The sequence below is a fragment of the Leucoraja erinacea genome, chromosome 9 (genome assembly GCF_028641065.1).
Source record: "Leucoraja erinacea ecotype New England chromosome 9, Leri_hhj_1, whole genome shotgun sequence".
In the NCBI taxonomy this organism is placed as follows: domain Eukaryota; kingdom Metazoa; phylum Chordata; class Chondrichthyes; order Rajiformes; family Rajidae; genus Leucoraja; species Leucoraja erinaceus.
The window spans coordinates 30,698,600-30,724,119 of NC_073385.1; the positions used below are offsets into that span (position 1 = coordinate 30,698,600).

The 25,520-nt window shown below is 42.2% G+C and overlaps 1 protein-coding gene and 1 long non-coding RNA gene across 3 annotated transcripts in view; one reads left to right on the forward strand and one right to left on the reverse strand.

Annotated features, from left to right (window-relative positions):
* LOC129700196 (uncharacterized) overlaps positions 1 to 8,849 on the reverse strand; it is a 30,271-nt gene extending 21,422 nt beyond the window's left edge. For both annotated transcript variants that reach the window (XR_008723991.1, XR_008723990.1), the window contains exon 1: positions 8,594 to 8,849. This is a non-coding gene — a long non-coding RNA (uncharacterized LOC129700196). The remainder of the gene's footprint in view (positions 1 to 8,593) is intronic.
* A 33-nt stretch (positions 8,850 to 8,882) lies between these two features.
* naa30 (N-alpha-acetyltransferase 30, NatC catalytic subunit) overlaps positions 8,883 to 25,520 on the forward strand; it is a 38,669-nt gene continuing 22,031 nt past the window's right edge. Inside the window, exon 1 of the mRNA XM_055640474.1 lies at positions 8,883 to 9,804. Within this exon, the coding sequence (XP_055496449.1) occupies positions 9,169 to 9,804 (636 nt within the window). The 5' untranslated portion in view covers positions 8,883 to 9,168. The remainder of the gene's footprint in view (positions 9,805 to 25,520) is intronic.

Genomic DNA, 25,520 nt, shown 5'->3' on the forward strand with positions numbered 1-25,520 from the left:
TCCCCAATAGTTTTAAACATTTTTCAAACCGCTGTTAGTTTATGACATATATTAATTATTTACTAACTCACAGCTTTCTGAAAAGAGAAAATCTTTTTAGCTTCAGGAATTACAGTAATAAATGTAAACCCTTTGGAGGTCATATTATTATTGTAATAAAGCCTCAAGCTACAAAAAAATGTTGTACATATATTGAACCTCTGAACAATGACAGTTGATAAAACCCAGAAGTTTTTTTTATCAGCTCATTGGATAGGCGATGTTTCAGGCTTCAGACTCAGAAGAAGGGTCCCCACCTGAAATATCACCTATCTATGTCCTCCAGAGATAGTGCCTGACCTGCCAAGTCACTCCAGCATTGTATTCCCTGTAAGATTTCAGCATCTGCAGTTCCTTGCGTCTCCATTCTCTGCCCTCTATAAGATTCTGAAATTCCTGGCTAAGGTAGACGACGGATAGATTGGTTGCCCCATGCCCCAAATTTTGAGTGAAATCCAGCTATTTGAGAACTCAAATCATTTGACAAGCTCCTCTACATGCCTACAGTACGTCAGGAGTAATTTCTACCTTCATAAGTGATAGGAGCAGAATCAGGCCATTTGGCCCATCAAGTCTACTCCGCCATGGCTGATCTAACTCTCCCCCTCAACCCTTCCCCTGCCATCTCCCCATAACCCTTGACACCCATACCAATCAAGAATCTATCTATCTTTGCCTTAAAAATGTCCATCCTCCACAGCCTTCTGTAGCAATGAATTCCACAGATTCACCATGCTCTGTCTAAAGAAATCCCTCCCATCTTCTTCCTAAAGGAACGTTCTTTTATTCTGAGGCTATGACTTCTGATCCTAGACTCTCCCACGAGTGGAAAAATCCACTACACATCCATTCCAACCAAGCCTTTCACTATTCTCCAATCTCTGGTTTTCACTGAAAAGTCTGCCCAGAGGTGTGTGCAAAGGAACATAATTTTGAAGAATTTGAAGATTACGGTTTAACATTATCACAATTCCTTTTGAATAAACAATGGAAAAACAAGCCCACCACAAATTATATTGCGCTAATTCCCTGACCATCTGCTTAATACAGTGAAGAGCCCAACATTTGGCACTATCCAAAAGTGCCAAAGATGGAAGGAGGCTGCTGGTGTTGTCCAGATTATTCTGAATAGGGTTCAGTGGAAGAATTGTTGACCATATCGGGAGTCTACATTGGCTACAAACAAGTTTTTGTGGATGACATGAAATGTTGAGATGCCCCGTATATTCTGCTGGTTGACGGATGCAAAATCAAAAGGATAATTGTAGCAGGATTTTCTACTGAATAATTGTGGTTTTGAAAGCAATATCAGGAAATAAATCACAGATCAAATTGCTACAACATATATACAGAATATTCAATTTTAATTTAATTTAGACTGAAATAAAATCTTTGATTCTAGTGCTGAAGATTTAATATTAAAAATTCACTTTCTTTAATCTTGTCACCTTTCTGAAACATTTCCATTAATATTGTCATATTTATATCAATTACTTTACCATACCATTATTGGTTTTGCTGGTAAGGACACCGTTTTTTTCTATCTATGTTGAAAGCTGCCCTCCTGTGGTAATTATATGAAGTGATTCCCAAGGATGGCTAGTTTATTTTGTACTCGTCAATTGTCAAAATATGAAATTAATTCTTGATTGGCAATGCAATGTTTTTGAAAAATTAGCTTATATTTAACAAATTGTAACTTATCCAATGAGTGTCTCAACAAGTGACCAAACTAGATTTATTGTACTGTGTGTATAAACTGCTCAATCCATCTCTAGAGCTGTTATGGGATACTCCGGCCAATTTAAGGATTTATTAAGCTACTAGACTAAGTGGGACCCATTGGGTCCCAATCACATGGGCCTGGTCCCCCAACGCAACCCAATCCCCAACGCAATATTCCATCACTCACCCGTTCCCCAACGCAACCCGTTCCCCCAACGCAATATTCCACCACTCACCCATAGCCCCTAACTGCGCAGGCATGGCACATTTTCTATCATCCCCCATCAGGGAAGTGGGGGGTGTGGGGTGGGACGGGAGGAGAAAAGTGGGGGGGTGTGTGGGCCGGGGGTTGTAGGAGAGGAGGAGAGTGCGGTGTGTTGCGTCTCTTGTTGTATTCTGCAGCCGGGGGAGGGGGACGGCTTCAGGCAGGGGCTGTCAGGGGCCGGTGGGGGAGGGGGGAGCGTTCAGCACCCGGGGGTGGGGGGCGGTTTCAGGAGTGCTGCCGTGGCCTACCGCTGTAGGATGCTGCCCCCCTGGCCCCCCCCCTGCCCCCTCCTGAAACCACCCCCCTCCCCCACTGCAGGACCTCGCTCGCCCCCCCCCCCCCCCCCCCCCCCCCCCCCCCCCCATCTGAAGCCATCCCGTCCACAGCTGCAGGATGCTCTCCACTGGTCCCCACTGGCTTCAGGCAGGGACCGGTGGGGAGCATCCTGCAGCTGGGGCCTCAGGCAGGGGGCCGGTGGTAGCGCAGGCCTCAGGCGGAGGGGGACGGTGGAGCGCAGGCGTACTGGGCCGGGGGAGGGGGGAGGGGTGGCTTCAGGCGGGGGGCTGTCGAGGGCCAGTGGGGGGTGGAGGGGGACTTTCTGGAGGGCTAGTACGGGTGTTGTGGTCCAAAGGGACTGGTTTCCAGGGGGCTAGTAGGAATATTATGGACCAAAGGAACTTTTCTTGGGCTCGTATAGGTGTTGTGGGCCGGAGGGACGGGTTTTCGGAGGGCTACTAGGACATTGTGGGCCGAATGGACTTTTATTTGGCTAGTACGGGTGTTGTGGGCGGAATGGATTGCAACTGGGGACGGGGACGGCTTCAGGTGGGGGCCAGGTTTGGAGCATTCCGTAGCCGGGGAGGGGGGTGGCTTCAGTTGGGGGCCGGCGGGAGCAATCTGTAGCCGGGGGACGGGGATGGCTTCTGGTGGGGAGCAAAGATACGAGAGGCAGACAGGAAGCAAAGAGTAGGAGTGAATGGGTCCTTTTCAGAATGGCAGGCTGTGGCAAGTGGAGTGCCGCAAGGCTCGGTGTTGGGGCCACAACTGTTTACCATATATATTAATGATTTGGAAGAGGGAATTAGGAGCAACACTAGCAAGTTTGCGGATGACACAAAGTTAGGTGACAGTGTGAACTGTGAAGAGGATATTAGGAGGTTGCAGGGTGACCTGGACTTGTTGAGTAAGTGGGCAGATGCGTGGCTGATGCAGTATAATATAGATAAATGTGAGGTTATCCACTTTGGCGGCAAAAACAAGGGTGCAGATTATTATCTCAATGGGGTTAGGTTAGGTAAGGGGGAGTTGCAGCGAGACCTGGGTGTCCTTGTACACCAGTTACTGAAAGTTGGCGTGCAGGTACAGCAGGCAGTGAAGAAAGCTAATGGAATGTTGGCCTTCATTACAAGAGGATTTCAGTATAGGAGTAAAGAGGGTCTTCTGCAGTTGTATAGGGCTCTGGTAAGACCACATCTGGAGTATTGTGTACAGTTTTGGTCTTCTAATTTGAGGAAGGACATCCTTGTGATTGATGCAGTGCAGCGTAGGTTCACGAGATTGATCCTGGGGATGGCCGGACTGTCATACGAGAAAAGATTGAAAAGACTAGGCTTGTATTCACTGGAGTTTAGAAGGGTGATGGGGCATCTTATAGAAACATATAAAATTATTAAAAAAAAGAAAAGGACTCTGTACTAATACAATCCAAGTCCATCCAGATCAATTTCCACATGGTTTTCCAAGTTGGTTTGAGGGAAATCCTTGAGATATGCTAGAGAGGAATGACCGTTGATGTGTAATAGAATGTAATGCATTTTTTCTAAATTATAAATAAGTCTTCCAAAAAATAAAGAGAAGTAAAATCTATTAATTAGATTGGAAAACAAATTGTACCAAGTCCTGGTCCATGTTTGAGAGTGTTTATATAAAAATCTGAAATACATTTGTATAGATCTTTAAAAAATATTTTTTATCATCACTTTATAAGATTGAAAGAAGCAAATGCAACCTTGGTGAATCCGATCTTTTAATTGTCTTATGACAGGTTAAAAGAGCGTAACATCTTAATTTATCCAGTCATCTTTGTCTCACCCTCCTTCATACATTCAGCTGTTTCTCGAGCAATTTGCATTGGTATTCACACAACTGTATAGCTAAGGATTTCTTTCAGCACCATTTCTCCTTCAATGGTTTGTAACAGAAGCTGATTTTAAAATTCATCCAGAGAATGGCCAAGTTCTTAGTTTGCTCCTGCCTTAGGGAGGAGAGTATAGAAGCCTGAAAACCACCACAATCAGGATCAAGAATGGCTTCTTCCCAAAAGACATCAGAACATACAAAAGGCTCTTAAACACTGCGCAACAATAACCTCAACTATACACTTATATGGACTTTGGTTGCACCGATTTTGTTTGTTTTGCACCAATATTGTGGTTATTAGTTAATTGTGTTTTTTTTGTTTATCATATAATACCCTGTGTGCACAGGTCTACGGGCCTGTTAAGAGAGTCAAGAGTGTTGTATTGCCATATGTCCCAGATAGGACAAAGAAATTATTGCTTGCTGCAGCACAACAGAATGTGTAAACATAATACATAACTGATGAAAAAAAGTTCAGTGTTCACCCTCCCGCTCTCTCAGGTCAGATGATCAGCTGCTCCTGATTGAGCCAAAAACTAAGCGGAAGCTCAGAGGGGACCTTGCCTTTGCTGTGTCGGCTCCGAGATTGTGGAATAAATTGCCTCTGCACGTTAAACAGGCCCCTTCTCTAGCTGTTTTTAAGTCACTCCTGAAGACATATCTATTCTCCGTGGCCTTTGTAGACCAGTAAGGTGTTGAATTGTTTATTTACTTTATTTGCTTGGTTTTGCTGCGTGGTTCGTACTCGTGTTTTATGTATTTTAATTTATTGTTTGGTTTTTCGTATGTAATTTATGCGCCTCGTATTAACTGTATGTTCTGTTGTTCTGCCTGTTTTATGATGTCTTGCTTGTTTTCTTTTTTCTGTACAGCACTTTGGTCAGCTTTGGTTGTTTTTTAAGGTGCTTAACAAATAAAGTTATTATTATTATTATTATTATTATTGTTATGCACACATACTCAATAAATAAACAAATATAGGGCAATAATAATAATAGTCTGTTGTAGTTCAGAGCTTATATGCTGTGTTTAATAGTCTGATGGCTGTAGGGAAGAAGCTGTTCCTGAACCTGGACGTTATAGTTTTCAGGCTCCTGTACCTTCTTCCCGATGGCAATGGTGAAATGAGTGTGTGGCCAGAGTGGTGTGGGTCTTTGATGCTGTTGCCTCCTTTTTGAGGCAACGACTTTGATAGATTCCTTCGATGGTGGGGAGGTCAGTGCCGGTGATGGACTGGGCAATGGTCAGTCAAGGTGCAGCAAATAATAATTTTACTGTTCTGTTGTTAGTAATATGAGAATTCACCACTTTTGTCTCTTGAGAATGACAAGTGGCATTCTGATGTTAATATATATTTTAATGCCCTTTATTCATGAAGACATTTCATTTATTTACCATTAACTGGCTGATACAACATGCAGGGCTCCACTTGCACCACTGATGAAACATATGAGAGTCTCTTGAAGATATGCACCATCCCTCTGTTCCTGGAGTCTAACTAAGCTAAAGTATCCACCTTTGCTCCCTCAATCCCTTCTAATTAGGTTTAGGTTTATTATTGTTGTGTATTGTATTGAGATACTGAAAAAATATTTGTTCTGCATACTATCCAATCAAATCAGATACTAAACATAAATACAACCAAGCCAAACTGAAATGCTGTAGGTAGAGCAATAGGGAAGATACAGATTACAGAATATAGTTCTCAACATTTTCAGAGACAAAGTCTAAAATCCGCATTGAGGTAGAGAAGAATGGGCTTATTAAAGGACCATTCAAAAGGCTGATAACAGAGGGGAAGAAGTTGCTCCCACATCTAGTGGTGTCCTGCTTTCAAGCTTCTGTATCTTCTGTCCAATGTAAATGGGGAGAAGAAGGGATAACCAGGGTGGAAAAGGTCTTTGATTAAGTCGGCTGCTTTCCCGAGGCAACATGATGTGTAAATTAAGTCAATATGGGGGAAGCTAGTCCGTGTGATGGACTGTGCTACATCCACATTTCTGTATAAATTCCTACTGTCTTGTGCAGAACTGTTCCTAAACCAAACCATGTTGCAACTTGACAGTATGCTTTCTATGGTGCATCAGTAGAGGTTCGTAACAGTCATTTAGAGACATGCAGATTCCAGGACATCATTGAGCCAGTGACTGGGAGATGGCCTCTGCCATTAACCAGTTGAAATAGTCCACAAACTGCAATGGATAAAGACAGGCTGGAAGTCTGGAGCTAATGTGCACCATGACCATCTTCTCAAAGCACTTCCTGCCATCCCTGTAGGTCAAGTGCACCAACTCTTGCCTGCATTGCCTGAATCACCATCTGCTGAAACAAGGGCTGGGTGATTCTCTACCGAGCATTCATCACTGTTGAAAATATGCTTGTGGATCAAAGAGAGGCTGGTTAGAAACAACAAACAGGCACTTGGCATTCTCCTGGTAAGAAAAGTCAGTCAGTAGCTAAAGAGAAGTTATTGAGTCATACAGAAACAGACCCTTCCACCCACTGAATCCATCAAATTTATTGCCCATCTACACTAATCCCATTTGCACATAAAGGTGAGATGGCATTGTTGCAATTGCTCTGCTAGGGGCCAGCATGTAGCTGATTGCCGACAGGCCTCTATTGTGATGTAATTAAGTGATCAAATCTTAGGGGGCAGCTGTAATTGCCAGTAACATGACAGATGATCAGACTAAAAGTGTTTAGATCTTGGAAAATAACTTCAATAGAGTTGCATTTTTATGTTTTTATTAATTTGTATCCAAATCTTTCACTTTACAAAGAGAAAAAACATTATAAACTATGGAGAAAGTTACAAAGGGAATGTCTATCAGTCCAGAAAGAGTCACAGGGAGACGATGGTTGATAACAAAGGTGAAATAACCTGGGCCATAAATAGCTGGTGACAATTTTGGTTCTATCGTGGTCTCAAAATTAAAAAAAAAAAACTGCTCCCAAACCACCAAATGTCCTCTCAGGTGAAATTCTGTCATACCCTGGCATAACTGAAAGTGGCAGACTTTAGGACCAAACTCTGAGATCCACTTTATTTTGTCTGTGTCCAAGGCAATATATGGCATCTGTGTGACCATGGAGCTGCGCAAACTGGCTACATTATTTGTTCACAATACAGAGATATAAATGTTTTGAAAAACATTTAATTGCAATGGGGAGATGTTCATGAGGGGGGGGGGGGGGGGGGGAGGGTGGTGAAGAGGGGTTGGTTTGTGCGATGGACAGGGCTGCATCTGACACAAATCTCCTTGTTAACCAGATGTTCCAGCGATGAGTGTTGGAGCCTGGGAGATGGCCTCTGCCATTAACCAGTTGAAATAGTCCACAAACTGCAATGGATAAAAACAGGCTGGAAGTCTGGAGCTAATGTGCACCATGACCATCTTCTCAAAGTACTTCATGATTGCTGTTGTCAGCGCCATTGGTCAGTTGTCATTAAGGCACACTATCTTGTTTTGTTTTGATGATCATTGGAGGATGAGTCAAAATATCAATTGAAGTGTGCTCCCCTTTTCATGATAAAAACATATCAGATAATTGCACTTTTATCCAGAGTAGGGCAATCAAGAACCAGAGGACGTAGGTTTAAAGTGAGAGGGACAAGATTGAACCCAAGGGGCAACGTTTTTCACACAGAACGAGCTGCCAGAGAAGGTGGTTGAAGCAGGTACTATAACAGCATTTAAAAAACACATTTAGACAGGTACATGGATAGGAAATGTTTTGAGGAATATGGGCCAGATGAGACCATCTTGGTCGGCAAGTTGGGCCGAAGGGCCCGTTTCCGTGCTGAATGACTCTAAATCCTAGCTTTGGAACCTCTTCTGTCAGAATCAAGGGCACAACATACGATCAAAACAGAAAAGGCGCTGCAGCCTCAAATTAACATTGAAATTATTTTGCAAGCATCACAACCAGACTCGCACACGGATAGACATTTGAGGAGAGACACTAAATTTTAAAGACCCTTCTCGACCCACTCCTTCTCGCCAGAGATGCTGCCTGGCCTACTGAGTTACTCTTGGTGTTCAAGAAGGAACTGCAGATGCTGGAAAATCGAAGGTACACAAAAGTGCTGGAGAAACTCAGCGTCTATGGAGCGAAGGAAATAGGTGACGTTTCGGGCCGAAACCCTTCTTCAGACTGATGGGGTTACTCTTGGTTCTTGGTTTCTTGGTCATCCAAAATATTCCAAATGGAATTTAAACAGGAGGTGATTCTGGAGGTGAAACTCCAGCATTCTGTGCCTATCGTCGACGTAAACCGGCATCTGCAGTTCCTTCTTACACATTTGATGGGACAGAAACACACGGCATGGTCCATAACCGTATGTAAAGATGGCAACACAGTGTCAACGTGTGGGGAAAATAAACTTAAAGCGGCGGTGTTATTACAAGAAAAAACACTCACATCCGCCTGTTATATCGAAGGTAGCCGCAAGATGTTGGAGTAACTGCGCGGGACAGGCAGCAACTCTGGAGAGAAGGAATGGGTGATGTTTCTGGTCGAGACCCATCTTCAGACTGAGAGGCCGACAACTGAAGATGTCACCACCATCGCCGCCGCCGCTCAACGCTCACTCCGGCCCACCTCCTGTTTACGACAGCGGTGACGTCTGTGGGGGAGTGAGGTCGCTCGCTCACTCGCGCGGCGCCTTTCGTTTTACGGCAGTCGCCCAGTGGAAGCGGCCTCGAGTGACGGGGCCGGGAGCAGGGTCGGGGTTTCGCTCGCTCGCTCGCCGCACTCCTTCCTTTTCACCCCCTCCTGTGTCAGTGCGGGGGGTGGAGGCCTTCACCTGACGGTCCCGGTCCCCTCACACGATATGTTGGGGTACTGAGTCCCTTCCTTTCCCCTCCCTCCCTCATCCTCTCCCCCCCCCCCCGCCCCACAACCCGCTGTCCACCCCTTTCCCTCCCTCCATTTTGTGACTGTTCGGCCCCTCATGCTGCTGCTGCCGCCACCTCCGCCTTGCTTCCCCCGTTAGGATGTCGGAGCCGCCAGCTGGGCCTAGCGTGCTCTCCCCACCCCCCGCTGAAATCTTGGCCTATCCCGCCGGCCAGCAACCAGAGGCCGAACCGGGGCCAGGGCAGGAAAGCGTCGACCGAGACGGCCCAAAGTCGATGTTAACCTTCCCGGAGAGCAGCCGGCCGAAGAAGGGAGTCCTCCATCACCTCCACCACCACCATCATAACCACCAGCAGCGGGTGCTGAACGGCTGTCTGATCCTCAACCCCGATCTCCACCAGCAAGCGGATCGCAGTGGCCGCCTGTCCGCTGCCGAAGCCGACTCTGGACTGTCACCGCCCCAAGCCGGCAGAAGGAAAGCCGACGCCAGCAACTGCGAGGTCAACCATGCCAACCAAAGGACTGCCGAGGCCGACACTCCAACGCCCAGGGATGAACTGGATGGGGTTGGCGAGGATCAGTCGCGTCTGGCCGCCTCGGTAGCCGCTTGTAGTTTGCATGCCCCGCAAGAGCCCGAAAGGATACGTTATGTTGGCTATGAGTCAGAGTTGCAAATGCCAGATATCATGAGATTGATCACGAAGGATTTGTCTGAACCTTATTCCATATATACCTATAGATATTTTATTCACAACTGGCCACAGCTGTGTTTTTTGGTAAGTGTGGGGGTGGCTACGGAGGGAGAGTCGAAGTGGTTGTGGGTTATCATGCATATTATCACATGATAAGAAAACATACATATACATACACATATATATGATATAAATGTATATACACGCGCATATATGCCATATGGTGTGTAACGTGTGTGTTAAAGGCATCTGAAATACCTTCGATAAGAAAGTAATGTTTATCGTCACCAGATTATTATGCACTCATCATATTTTTGCTAATGGTATCGAAATGTCATTCCAACTGTTGATCAAGATCTCTGGTCCCACTGGGCTCCAGTGGCATGCCGGTGAATGCCATTCTATTTCCTCTTCAAGGACACCCAGTGAGGGAGGCAGGCAATTGAACTGAGCACAGCCTGATGCAGTTTGCTAGGCCAAAATTGAGCAGCACCCCTTTCAGATAGTGGAAGCGGAGCCGCACCTTCTTACATTTACAATGCGTAGTTTGATTTTATAAACAGTGAAATGATGTAGTTATTGTTTTAGTGGACAAATCCATGTAATTGCTTGAATGTGGCACCTTGCAAAACTTGTTGTTCTATGACTTCACGATGGAAGCCACGTTCGGTTGCAAGTAATTTTAATAAGAAGTTTTGTGCCAGAATCTGGGCTTTTAACTCCTATAGTAGAAGACAAGTCTTTTGAGTTTGCAGTTAAATTTTAAATGAAGACTCAATGACAAGTTCAGGGGATGTTAAAGATTTGTTGTAAAATCCAATAAAGTTCTGTGGGTTGGAATATAAAGTTATGTTTAACTGGATTAGCATTAATACATTGGCAAATTTTGATTTGAGCATGTTTCTGATGTCATTTGAAAAATATATGTATCTTGTATTTTGAGCATTGAGTGAAATTATGATTATTGAGATTATGTGAAAATTCATATTGAATAGTCTACAGAATTTGATTGTCCCTAAAACGATATCACTAATGACTACAATTTTTTTTAGTTGTCTTAGCAAAATGTGTGGTGCATCTGCCACAGTTCCTGAACATTGCTTGTTATTTTTCAAATGTAGCCACAAGGAGAATAATCATATGATGAGAAATTTGTTAACATTTTACTTACAGATGTAAGAGCTATTCTTGCTTGTTGAATATCAAAATGCATGAATACTGTGGTGGACTGCTCTATTTCTGTAGAATTGTGCTGTGGCCTTGCATTTTTCTTCTGCTTGCTGTCTATCCAGAACTACTTTGATCTGTTTTTATTTCTTATTTTTTGTATTCTTTCCTAAGTGTGATTTTGCTTTTGTTCTGTTTGAACTGAAGTAGTCAGTTGATTCCTTTAATAGCTATAAAGCTACTCCTTTAAATGAACCTGTTTTTTAGAGGAAGCCACTTTTCATTGAGTATATACAACTTCAGCACAGCCACATTCCCAGTTTTGAAGCAAGTGGCTTTGGAGCTATTTCAGATTTTCTATCACCCCCATATAGTGATCAGTTTCAACTAATATGGTAGTCCTTGCAGGCCTTTTATGATCTCAAAGATCTCAAAAACTAGCAGAGCTGGTCCTTAGTCTTAACAACTTCTCCTTCGACTCTTCCCACTTCCTCCAAATCCAAGGCGTAGCCATGGACATTCGTATGGGCCCCAGCTATGCCTGTTTCTTTGTAGGGTACATCGAACAACCCCTGTTCCAGGCGTACATTGGCCCTGTCCCCGAACTCTATCTCTGCTACATTGGCGACTGCATCGGTGCCACCTCCTGCACCCATGCAAACTCACTGACTTCTACTCACTTTACTACTAATTTCCAGCCTACACTCAAATTCACTTGGACCGTTTCAGACATCTCCCTTCCGTTGCTTGATCTCACCGTGAGACTATCATGACATCTATTATGAACCTACTGACTCCCACAGCTATCTAGACTACACTTCTTCCCACCCTACTTCCTGTAAAGACTCTATCCCACCTGTCCCTATACCTCCCCCCTCAACTGCATGCAAGGACCCCGACAGTCTTTTCAGGCGAGTCAGAGGTTCACTTGCACCTCCTCCAACCTCCTCTACTGTATCCACTGTTCCAGGTGTAGAAACATAGAAAATAGGTGCAGGAGGAGGCCATTCGGCCCTTCAAGCCAGCACCGCCATTCATTGTGATCATGGCTGATTGTCCCCAATCAATAACCCGTGCCTGCCTTCTCCCCATATCCCTTGATTCCACTAGCCCCAAGAACTCTAACTCTCTCTTAAATCCATCCATTAATTTGGCTTCCACTGCCCTCTGTGGCAGGGAATTCCACAAATTCACAACTCTGGGTGAAAAAGTTTTAAATGGCCTCCCCTTTATTCTAAAACTGTGGCCCCTGGTTCTGGACTCGCCCAACATTGGGAACATTTTTCCTGCATCTAGCTTGTCCAGTCTTTTTATAATTTTATATGTTTCTATAAGATCCCCCCCCCCCCCCCCCCTCATCCTTCTAAACTCCAGAGAATACAAGCCTAGTCTTTTCAATCTTTCCTCATATGACAGTCCCGCCATCCCAGGGATCAATCTCGTGAACCTACACTGAACTGCCTCAATCACAAAGATGTCTTTCCTCAAATTAGGAGACCAAAACTGTACACAATAGTCCAGATGTGGTCTTACCAGAGCCCTATACAACTGCAGAAGAACCTCTTTACTCTTATACTGAAATCCTCTTGTTATGAAGGCTAACATTCCATTAGCTTTCTTCACTGCATGCTGTACCTGCACGCTAACTTTCAGTGACTGGTGTACAAGGACCCCCAGGTCTCGCTGCACCTTCCCCCTTACCTAACCTAACCCCATTGAGATAATAATCTGCACCCTTGTTTTTGCCGCAAAAGTGGATGACCTCACATTTATCTATATTATACTGCATCTGCCCACTCACTCAACCTGTCCAGGTCACCCTGCAACCTCCTAACATCCTCTTCGCAGTTCACACTGCCACCCAGCTTTGTGTCATCCGCTTCCAAATCATTAATTCCCTCTTCCAAATCCTTAATATATATGGTAAACAGTTGCGGCCCCAACACCGAGCCTTGCGGCACTCCACTCGCCACTAACTGCCATTCTGAAAAGGACCTGTTTACTCCTACTCTTTGCTTTCTGTCTGTCAACCAATTTTCTATCCATGTCAACACCCTCCCCCAATACCATGTGCTCTAATTTTAGTCACCAGTCTCCCATGCGGGACCTTATCAAAAGCTTTCTGAAAGTCAAGATACACTACATCCACTGGCTCCCCTTCATCCATTTTACTTGTCACATCCTCATATAATTCCAGAAGATTAGTCAAGCATGATTTCCCTTTCATAAATCCATGCTGACTGAGACTAATCATTTTACTGCTATCCAAATGCCCCATTATTACCTCTTTAATAATTGACTCCAGCATCTTTCCCACCACCGAAGTCAGGCTAACTGGTCTGTAATTCCCCGTTTTCTCTCGCTCCTTTCTTGAAAAGTGGGATAACATTAGCTACCCTCCAATTCACCGGAACTGATCCTGAATTTATTGAACATTGGAAAATGATCACCAATGCGTCCACTATTTCTAGAGCCACTTCCCTGAGGACCCTGGAAGCAGACCATCCGGCCCTGGGGATTTATCAGTCCCATTAGCCTGATTTCTTGTCTAGTGAAAATTTCTTTCAGCTCCTCTACCCCCTCAGATCCTCTGTCCTCCAGTACATCTGGGCGATTGTTTGTGTCTTCCTTAGTTTAGACAGATCCGAAGTACCCGTTCAACTCTTCTGCCATTTCCTTGTTACCCATAATAATTTCACCCATGTCTGCCTTCAGGGGACCCACATTTGACTTTGCCCCTCTTTTTCCCTTAACATATGTAAAGAAGCTTTTACTGCCCTTCTTTATATTCCTGGCCAGCTTCCCCTCGTACTTCATCTTTTCAGCCCGTATTGCCCGTTTTGTTTCCTTATGTTGGCCTATGAAAGTTTCCCAATCGTCTGGCTTCCGGCTACTCTTTGCTGTGTTATGCATCTTTTCTTTTAGTTATATTCTATCCCTAACTTCTCTTGTCAGCCACGGTTGCCTCCTACTCCCCTTAGAATCTTTCTTCCTTTTTGGAATGAAATGAGCCTGCGTCTTCCGGGTAATGCCCAGAAATTCCTGCCATTGCTGTTCCACCGTCATTCCTGCTAGGATCCCTTTCCAGTCTACCCTGGCCAGCTCCTCTCTCATGCCTTCATAGTCCCCATTGTTCAACTGCATCACTGACACTTCCAATTTAAACTTCTCCTTTGCAAATTGCAGATTAAAACAAATAATATTATGATCACTACCTCCAAGCGGTTCATTTACCTCAAATTCTCTTATCAAATCTGGTACATTAGACAACACTAAATCCAGAATTGCCTTTTCTCTGGTCGGCTCCATTACAAGCTGCTCTAAGAATCCATCTCGGAGGCATTCTACAAGCTCTCTTTCTTGAGATCCTGAACCAACCTGATTTTCCCAGTCTACCTGCATATTGAAATTCCCCATCACCACAGTGGCATTACCTTTGTTACATGCCAGTTTTAACTCCTGCTGCAACTTAGGGACTGAATTCCATCCCTCACCAGCAGAGCTACCCCCCTCCTCTGCCCACCTGCCTGTCCTTTCTATAGGATGTATAACTCTGAATATTAAGTTCCCAGGAACCCGATCCTCCTGCAGCCAAGTCTCGGTAATCCCCACAATGTCATATCTACCAACCTCTAACTGAGCCTCAAGCTCATCTACTTTACTTCTTATATTTCGCGCATTCATATACAATACTTTTAATTCCTTACGCATCTCACTTTTCACATCAATCCTTATTACACTTGGCCATACCCTCTTATCCCTTTGTGAGCTTACTTACCCATTAATTCTGGGGTCATTAACTATCCCTTTACTATCTTTCCCTTTAACTCCATCCTTAACTATCCCATTTGACACCCCCCCATCCCCTTATTTAGTTTAAAACCACCTGTGTAGCAGTGGAAAACCTGCCAGAATGCTGGTCCCCCACCTGATAAGGTGTAATCCGTCCCTTTTGTACAGTTCCCCCTTACTCCAAAACAGATCCCAGTGGTCTAAGAATCTAAATCCCTGCCCTCTGCACCAGTTTCTCAGCCACACATTCAGGTCCTGTATCTCCCTGTTCCTGCTCTCGCCAGGAGTCCTATATATCATCCTATATATATTGTGGCGTCCTGTATATCGGCGAGACCAAGTGCAGGCTCGGCGATCGTTTCGCTGAACACCCCCGCTCAGTCTGCCTAAACCTACCTGTTATCCCAGTTGCTAAACGATTTAACTCCTGCTCCCATTCCCATACTGACCTTTCTGTCCTGGGCCGCCTCCATTGTCAGAGTGAGGCCCAGTGCAAATTGGAGGAACAGCATCTCATATTTAACTTGGGCAGCTTACACCCCAGCGGTATGAATATTGACTTTTATAACTTCAAGTAACCCTTACTTTTCCTCTCTCTCCATCCCGCCCCCTTCCCAGTTCTCCGATCAGTCTGACTATCTCCGATTACACTTTATCTCTGTTTGCTTTGTTGTTACCTTCTCCCAGCTATTCTACATGTTACTTGATCCCCACCTTCGTTGTCTCATTTTTACACCTTACACTTCCTTATCTCTGTATCTCCCTCTCCCCTGACTTCAGTCTGAACAAGAGTCTCGTCACAAAACGTCACCCATTCCTTCTATCTGGAGATGCTGCCTGTCCCGCTGAGTTACTCCAGCATTTTGTGTCTATCTCAAAATATTTAGGTGGTTGCATTTAAGCAGAATTCTGTATTTTTGCAAAACATTTTGTTGGAACAATACAGAAACAGTGCATTTATTATTTCTATAAAAATACAGATGTGCTGGAATTTTGGAACTAATAGGGAGCTGGACACTTTTTGTTACCTGCGTCGAAGCCACAAATTCCATGAAACACCAATACTATACAATGCAGTTAACTTGTCAATGTTGCTTTACCTCTGCTATTTTTTGATCAAATTGGATATTCACTGTGGCCTTACGGTTGCTACATGTGCTGTGTAGTGTATAATACATATCTGAAAGGACCTAGATTTTACCTATTTTTAATTGGTTCCATAAGTCAGTTGTGGGGTTGTGCAATAATGAATCGCTTCCTTTGCTTTGGAAATTGGAGAAAAAAGTTAGGATAGTTGGCAAGTCTGTGTGTTTGGCTAGGTACATGCATTAGAATATTAGCTGGAGCACACATTGACATTACCCTGGATCCAAATTGAAGTTGAATCCTCTTCACCAAAGAGAAAGCAAGCAAAGTTTATTTTGGTCATTGAACCATTGAAACTTAAAAATGTTTTTGTCAAAACTGCAGATTTCAACCCATTGTGCTTTTAATTTTTGTTTTATCATCTAGTAGCTTCAGGATCAAATGTAAATTGCATTGCTGGTGGTGACAGTTGAGATTTTAACAATAACCTTGTAACTTCCACCCAGGTTTTTTATTGGCTTAAATAATATCAGTGCATTCTATTTCAGAGTCACAGAATGAAGCCTCTTTGATTCTACCTCTTGAACTTCCATTACTGAATGCCAAGGATAATTATGAATCGCATTCAAAATATCTGTTAACTGGAAGGCTAATTGTCATGGAAAAGCGATGAAACAATTCTCAAATAAGGACTGATCAATTGTGGAATAGTGATTTGATTGTGAAATTCTATACACTGATTTCTTTTTGTATCAATGTTGACATGCTCTGTACTGTATTATGATCAAATACGCTGTGACTTACATTTCAGCCTCAGTCCACCATGTCCACTTTCCATTTTTGCAATTTGATAATGAAAAGAATCCTATTGTAACTAGAGACGTTCCAGTGTTTCAAAATTTAACTTTAGCTCATGTGGAGATAGAAATATCACTCTTCTAAATGTTTGAATTATATTGCCGGCGCAATGTGTTGGCAGCTTACAACTAACATCAGCAGAAGTTTAATGTTGCCTAGCGTGTAATCATTCTTTGTAGACTGCTCTGCAGAATGTGAGATCTACAGGTGGTTATGTGGCAGCTCCCTAAAACAAGGAGCTCCTGCTCCTTTGTGACCCATCAGCAAGACAGGTCCATCTCATCTTGGGCCTGTTCTTATATTACCAATGCTTCATTGCTTTCGGTTAGCCTTTCATTTTGATGCATGCCTGAATTATTTCACAGAATCATGGCGCTCAGATTTAAATCTTGAGACGATGTTTTAGAATGAATATATCTGTGCTCCATCAATTCAAAAGCAAAGCCGAATGCAGAAAGTTGTCTAAAAATATCCTTTCAAATTAATTGGATTCGGCTTTATTAAAACCAAATTAATTCAAAACCATTTGAAAGATTCCTAGTGCATACTAGAAGGGCCGAGATGGCCTATTTCCGTGCTGTAATTGTTATATGATTATATGAGATTAGATATGATATGAGATTAGTATACAAACTTAAAGCACAAGGCATTTGGGGGTTCAGTATTGATGTGGATAGAGAACTGGCTGGCAAACAGGAAGCAAAGAGTTAGGAGTAAAAACGGGTCCTTTTCACAATGGCAGGCAGTGACTAGTGGGGTACCGCAAGGCTCAGTGCTGGGACCCCAGCTATTTACAATATATATTAATGATCTGGATGAGGGAATTGAAGGCAATATCTCCAAGTTTGCGGATGACACTAAGCTGGGGGGCAGTGTTAGCTGTGAGGAGGATGCTAGGAGACTGCAAGGTGACTTGGATAGGCTGGGTGAGTGGGCAAATGTTTGGCAGATGCAGTATAATGTGGATAAATGTGAGTTTATCCATTTTGGTGGCAAAAACGGGAAAGCAGACTATTATCTAAATGGTGGCCGATTGGGAAAGGGGGAGATGCAGCGAGACCTGGGTGTCATGGTACACCAGTCATTGAAGGTAGGCATGTAGGTGCAGCAGGCAGTAAAGAAAGCGAATGGTATGTTAGCTTTCATTGCAAAATGATTTGAGTATAGGAGCAGGGAGGTTCTACTGCAGTTGTACAGGGTCTTGGTGAGACCACACCTGGAGTATTGCGTACAGTTTTGGTCTCCAAATCTGAGGAAGGACATTATTGCCATAGAGGGAGTGCAGAGAAGGTTCACCAGACTGATTCCTGGGATGTCAGGACTGTCTTATGAAGAAAGACTGGATAGACTTGGTTTATACTCTCTAGAATTTAGGAGATTGAGAGGGGATCTTATAGAAACTTACAAAATTCTTAAGGGGTTGGACAGGCTAGATGCAGGAAGATTGTTCCCGATGTTAGGGAAGTCCAGGACAAGGGGTCACAGCTTAAGGATAAGGGGGAAATCCTTTAAAACCGAGATGAGAAGAACTTTTTTTCACACAGAGAGTGGTGAATCTCTGGAACTCTCGGCCACAGAGGGTAGTTGAGGCCACACAGTTCATTGGCTATATTTAAGAGGGAGTTAGATGTGGCCCTTGTGGCTAAGGGGATCAGGGGGTATGGAGAGAAGGTAGGTACGGGATACTGAGTTGGATGATCAGCCATGATCATATTGAATGGCGGTGCAGGCTCGAAGGGCCGAATGGCCTACTCCTGCACCTAATTTCTATGTTTCTATGTTTATACTGATGAAATTCAGAATGAATGTGGGCTCCTGCAATGTTTCTTGCATTGAAAAGCCATGAAGTTGGAGGATAGTCGGAAAGTTGGAGGATAGAATTGTACATGGCAATTTAAAATTCGGTGGTAATTTTAACTGTTTGCAGTACCCATATATTTTGTAGATGCGCTCAAGGAAGGTAACATTTTCTCTTTTTTTGGGGATGTTTTCCATTGTCACATTGATTCAAGTGCCTGTTTTAGTTTCAGGAACAACTGAGACATTTTGGCATGTTGCCGTTAAAGGTTCAGCTTTTTCCCTTTTTTTGTTTGAAAATACACCAAAAGTGCCCACAGAGTTTTACTAAGTTGACAAGGGATTATTTTGTTCAGAGACAAAGATTGATAATACTGAGGTTTAAGTATCTATTTAGAACAGCGAACCATGTTTGAGTCAAAAATGTAATGGCAGCACAGTGGTGCAGCTATTAAAACTGCCACCTCGCAGCTCCAGAGACCTGGAGTCAATAGTGATCTCCAAGCTCTATACTTCATGCTCTGTATGGAGTTACATGTTCTCCGATACCCGCATGGGTTTTCACCAGATGCCCCAATTTCCACCCACATTAAATGGATATGTGAATTAGTAGGTTAATTGACTACTGTAAATCGTCTTTAGTGTGTAAGTAAAATATGGATGAAGTTGATGGGAATGTGAGGAGAATAACATGAGATTAGAGAAGGTAAATGTAAATGTGTAGGGAGGAACTGCAGATGCTGGTTTCAACCGAAGATACATAAAAAGCTGGAGTAACTTAGCATGCCAGACAGCATCTCTAGAGAGAAGGAATGGCTTGCGTTTTGGGTCGAGACCCTTCTAAATGGGTGTTTGATTGTTCACGTAGTCGAAGGACTTGTTTCCATGCTGGCATTACTGATGCCATGACTGTATGTGGCAGTGCATCTTCCTGAATTATATAATATGCCTTCCTATAACATAGAACTACACAGCACAGGAGCTGGCCCTTTGGCCCATAATGTCTGTGCTTACCCTGATGCCAATTTAAACTCATCTCTTCTGTCTCATTCCATTCCTTGCTTGTCCATGAGTCTGTCAAAATGTTTTTTTTAACTTTGCTGTCGTTTCTGCTTTCACCACCTTCCCCTGTCAGCTTGTTCCAGGCACCTACCATTCTATGCAAAATACAACTTTGCCACGTAGGTTTCCTTTACATTTTCCCCCTCTCGCCTAAAAGGCATGCCCTCCAATATTTGGCATTTCCACCCGGGGGGGGGAATACTATCTTATCTATGCTTCTAATAACGTTATACTTCTATCAGCTTGCATGCTTGGCCCCGAATGCTGTAGAGAAAACAATCCAAATTCCTCAAAACTTGCTTTGTAGATAATGCTCTGACAACATCCTGGTGAATCTCTTCTTCCAAACCCACCATATCCTTCTTGTAATGCATTGACCAGAGCTGCACACAATACTCCTAACTGTGGCTTACCCAAATTTTTATACTGGTCCATCTTCGGTTTTGTTACAAGTTAGCTTAGGAAATTCAGTTTAAACTTAAGCATTCTACTGTCTGCACACTGTTGATTATATCTGGGAATAACATTTCCATGTCAATGCACTAACCACAAAAAATCTTAATTTTAGTCTTCTGTTCTTCATTCTTGTACAAGATGGTTGTGTACTTGAATCTTTTCCTGGCTAAAGTCATGTAAGTTTCTTGGCTTTTGTCTCTTAATGTTTTAATAAGGTATGAGTGTTGCCAAGGTGGCATCATTTACCAGTAATTGTTCCTGTATGAATGTAATTAGGCTCTACTTGCCAATTTAGTAACCTTTCTGGAGAGATTTTGGTGCTGGACTAAAAGTTAAGTGGAAGGAGGGAAAGGTGGATAAAGCGAGCTTTGGTACAATAAGCGGTTAAAGTGGGAAACAATTAACATTGAGAAATTTGTGCCCACTTTCCCATCGAGGGACCGATTATCGCTGAGAAGAGATGTAAAATGATGGTGAGCTTTCTCTTGTATTTTTTTTAATACTGCTAAGGGATATAAGAAGATTTTTTAGATATGGCAATGATGTTTAACTTTTGGAGGACCTGTGTTTTCTTGGCTATTGAACAAAATAATAGGATTTGATAGAAAAGAGAAAGCTCAAGTGTTTGCAGGCAGCTTAGACAAGAAATGCTGAAAATATTCAACCTAGATGGGCAAAATCTGTGCAGAGGGATTGAGTCAGCATTTCTGATAAACAACTAATCAGATTTCTAGCATTACAGTTTTGCTTTTGTAACTGATTTCATTTTATCCTGACACACTATCTCAATTTGGGGTCAAAGACAGATCTGACTCCAAAATGAAGAGCTACAAGATTTTCTGAATGGACCTTTATTACTATGCTCTCAGTTCAAGCTTTGATTCTGGAGATACACTTTACAGTTTTGGCTGCGCTGAAAAGCTCCGAATTGCTTACAATTAAATTAATGTATTTACCACTGTTAATCTTAATTGTGCCATAAGAAACGTCTTGTTAACTTTAGTATCTTAAAGAATGAGCTTGCTTTCAGTTTCTACTGTACTTGTGTATAAAATTGCTTTCTTTCAAATCTATTTGAATTCCCTTGCCCAGCAATTCAGTCAGATCCTGTTGAAGTCGGGTTTTGTCATTATATACTTATATGATTGTTATTTGTCCCAGACTCGCCCACTACTGGAGACATCCCCTCCACATCGACTCTATCTAGGCCTTTTATTATTCAGAAAGTTTCAATGAGACACCCCCTGCCCCCCATCATTCTAAACTCCAGCAAGTACAGGCACAGAGCCATCAAACACTCCTCATACATTAGCCCTATCATCCTCGGGATCATTCTCATAAACCTTTGGACCCTCTCCAATGCCAGCACACCCTTCCTCAGATATGGCACCCAAAATTGCACCAAATGTGCTCTGACTAGCAACTGACATCCTTCCTTTTATATTATAGTCTTCTCAATGATTGCTACATTGAATGCATATTAATAAATTATTTTGAATGAACCCATAACTGGATTAGTAAGAAGTAAAAATGCAATACATTTGAGAGTCCTCCTTGCAAATGGTTCTCAAATGGATGTAACTGAGTAAAGCAATAAGGGTTAAGAAAATAGGAAAAAAAGACATAAAACCACCAAAGGGTTTGGGGATGAGGAGGAAGCTGAGTGTGATCGATGAGTATTTTGTGATCGAGGAGTAAGCAACAAAAGAGGAAGACGTTAAGTAGCTTGTAGCATGAGTGTCTGTATATGGTGGGCAGAATTACCAAAATTAAAAAAAAAAAAGTAGACTAAAGATATACCAGAATCCTCCCTACGAAGTGGGTTAGGCAAAAGTAAAACAGGTATGCTGGAAGGACACACCTAGTTTGCATCAGCTGTGGAAAGAAACCAATTAATGCTTATGATCAAAAACTCTTTGTAAGGTTGTTGCCAATTAAGTAAGATACAAGTTTGCATTAATAATGCAAAATATGTGAACAAGTGAACAGTAAATATATTATTTTATGGGGAGTCTGAACATATCAAAAAGGAAATAAAAAAATATCTTATGGAATTGAATGCACTTTAATGCAAGGCAAAAATACCATAGAATTGATGAATTGAATGTTTTTGTATTTATCTATTTCTTGCTATGGTCTCGGCTACCACGATTTCGCAAACCAGCTACTGCTTATAGCTTTCCCAAACACTTTCCTAAACTCCTTCAATATTTCAAACAGGAAATATGGGCAGAAATATAATTAAACCGTATCCAACCTTCTGAACCCACCCCAGAATTTCTCCAACAAATGTAGAAATTGGGAGACATTAATCGTGTTATTATTGGGTTTTTAGGCCATTTTGAGTAGAACTTGGTCTTCACCCAAGGCACAGAAAAATTGTAGAGGTGGACAAAAAAAACCCAAAGTGTTGGAGGAACTTAAGGAGTCAGGCAGGATCTGTGGAGGGAGAGGGCAGATTACATCTGGGGTTCCGACCCTTTTTCAGGCTGAGAAAGAAAGGGAAAGGTCTGCAAGAGGGAGAATAATTAGGTATAGATCAGTTATTACAATCAAATCAAGATCAGCTGGGAAAAATGCAAAAGTGGCCTGGAAGAGTACACAAGGAACCATCTCTTAATCCAAAAGCAAGAACAAAAATAAGTTGAAAGTTAAATTCAGATGAACTGCATGGTGTATCTGTGACAACTTGCCACATGCAATTCTACAAATTATTTGTCACTCTGATTCTTAAAATTACTTGTGGAAAGTTCTGTCCACTGATAAACCCTCCACCATTGAGGACAGTTTGTTCAGATGTCGAAAGAAAAGGCTGCAAGGACAAGAAGTGGCAGAAAATTGAGTTTATTCTGGTGTAAATCTTGCCTCTAAACTTTGGAAGGCTTCATCGCAGGAAAATGCAAAGGGAATTTCCAGTAGAAAATTTCCTATGAGTAGTCAGATGAGACGGGAATGCTTTGATAGACCAATTACAGCGATGGACTGAAATATTTCCTCGCCCTGTTTTGCTAACCATACGTGACTCTGCTATCTTCTCTCATATTGCCCTGCCATGGTTTAGAAATGTTTTACCTATTTCTCGTACAAATTAATGTAACTTTTCATAGAGAAAAATACACAAAATGCTGGAATAACTCAGCTGGTCAGGCAGCATCTCTTGAGAATACGGATAGGTGATGTTTTGGGTCTAGACCCTCCGCCTTTAAAAGTATTTTTCTATTTTCAGTGAATCATCGCTCAGTCTTCTTTCTTGACATATTTTAAACCCAGGCCTGTAAGAAGAATTAATTAGATTAAAAGCCACCAGAATAGCCTTTGAATAAAATTGCCATTTTGTGGAATGGTGCCTAATAGGAGTGGAATTAATGTATCAAGTTCCTTGTTGGTGTTTCAGAGGAACTTTGATCCCATCAGGTTTGGATTGAAACCAAGATCATTGAAGTGGAAATAAATTGTTTAAAATCCAAAATGATACAAAAGTGTTCTTAAAAATTGTGTGCTTTTAAAAAAAAAAGTCTTAGTCTGGTGAAAGCTACATGAATACAAGGGAAACTAAAACTTTAGTTTGAAGGGATATGAAGATTGTTGGTATGTGAAGGATAGCAGTAGAAATTATTTAATGCAATCGTAGGCAAAAAAGATGGTGAAAAAAGACAGATTTAGCCGCAAATAAAAATGTGCCTAAACCATGATTCTCTATGCTGCCAAAACCACCTCATCTTTGTTCTTGGATATAACAAAGGTAATAAATGAGACTAGTAAACAATGAGACTACTAAACAATTGTGCTAATTGGTGAGGTTAACGCTGATTTTTTATAAGTAAATAAAATTGTGATGTTTCAGAAATGTTACTGGTCTTAGGGAATTGAATAGTATATTTCTGACCCGACACGTTGTCTATCCATTCCCTCCACGATGCCTGCACGACCCACTGATTCCAGCACATTGTTGTGAAGATTTTGAAAAGATTCTAATATTTATATTAGAATTTATAATACACAATGGCAATCTGTGGTAGGCGTGCTTTACAACTCGCAATTCTGTTTTGCCAATGAAGTCTGGGACATGATCTGAACATTACTTTGAGAACAAAATATGGTTCAACCACCATTCCCAATATGTGCCCCAGATGCTCATATTGTAGACTTTTTTTGTCTGATTGGACTCATCCATATTTTACATATCCCAGGTGATCTTGCTGGTTGTATTCTTATTTCGAGTTTTGATGTAACTGTGGCATATGGCATCATATGGGGAAGTTGAAGCTGACCATGTTGTTGTGGATATTTAAGTTTAGATTTATTATTGTCATGTAACAAGGTAGTTTAGATTATTGTCACGTGTACCGAGGTACAGTGAAAGGCTTTGTATGCTATCCAAACGGATCAGGTACAGAAAAACACAGAATTTGTGCAACTATCCTCTCAATGCATTTTTTTGTGGAAAAAAGTAAAGGGATGTGTGTATTTGACCAATAGCATGCTATGTTGCTGAATAGATTAACTCTTCTGTTGATCACAAAATTGAGAAAGCCATGTGTTTGTTTTTAAAACTGTGTTTTACATATTATATTACATTTACTATTATATTGTATTTTTAAAGGTGAGAAAAGGCTGCGTAATTCAAATGAATGTTGTGTGACTGAACCTCTTTTTAAATTTTCAGGAAAGAGCTCCTTGAACAATTAATTGGCTACAACCAATTGTTACTTGATAACTGTAAAACAGTTGTTTTGTGCAAAACTAAAAATATACTGTCACCTTGACTGTTCAGAATCTTCCTGAGATGTATAATCTTGCTGTTGTGAAGGGGTGGAGGCACAATGGGTAAATGGAGTGTCTTTGACTGCTTCAAGTGCACTTGTGCCTGTAAAGTTGCAGCAAGTTGGACTTTCTTTGTTCTAGTTCATATCTGATGCATATGATAAATAAATGCTGCCTTGCAGGAAGGAAGCATCTCCATCCAGTATGCCCCTTGTTTCTTGGTGACTCGTGCTTAAGTTAAAATTCTACTTTATTTAATTTTTGAATTAAATCTATTCTCTTTTTTCATGTTGTATTCTTCTCATGGCTTATTGAAGGAGGTGAAGATACTTAATGAAAAAGATTTGTTATTTTAGGAAAAAAATGACTCTTCAATGGTTCAGTTTTACCTTCATGAAGCTCTGTGGCTGCCCATCTGATAGAAGTGCTGCCTCGCAGTGCAAGAGATTCAAGTTTGATCCTCACCTTGGGTGCTGTCTATGCGGAGTTTGCATGTTCTTCCTGAGGACCACATTGGATTTCTTCTGGGAGTCAGTCATAATCAAACAGCACAGAAACAGGCCCGTCAGCTGGTAAGATATGCTATGGTTTCCTGCCACATCTCAAAGACGTGCAGGTTAGTAGGTTATTAGACCTCTTTAAATTGCCCATGGTGTATATGGAATGGATGAGAAAGTGGCATAACACAAAACTAGTGTGAACGGGTGATCAATTGTCAGTGTGGACTCAAGAGGCTGAAGGGCCAGTTACCATGCTGCACCTCTGATACTAAAACTAAAAACAAAATGTAATACTTAAGTGTCATCCACCATTTGCAC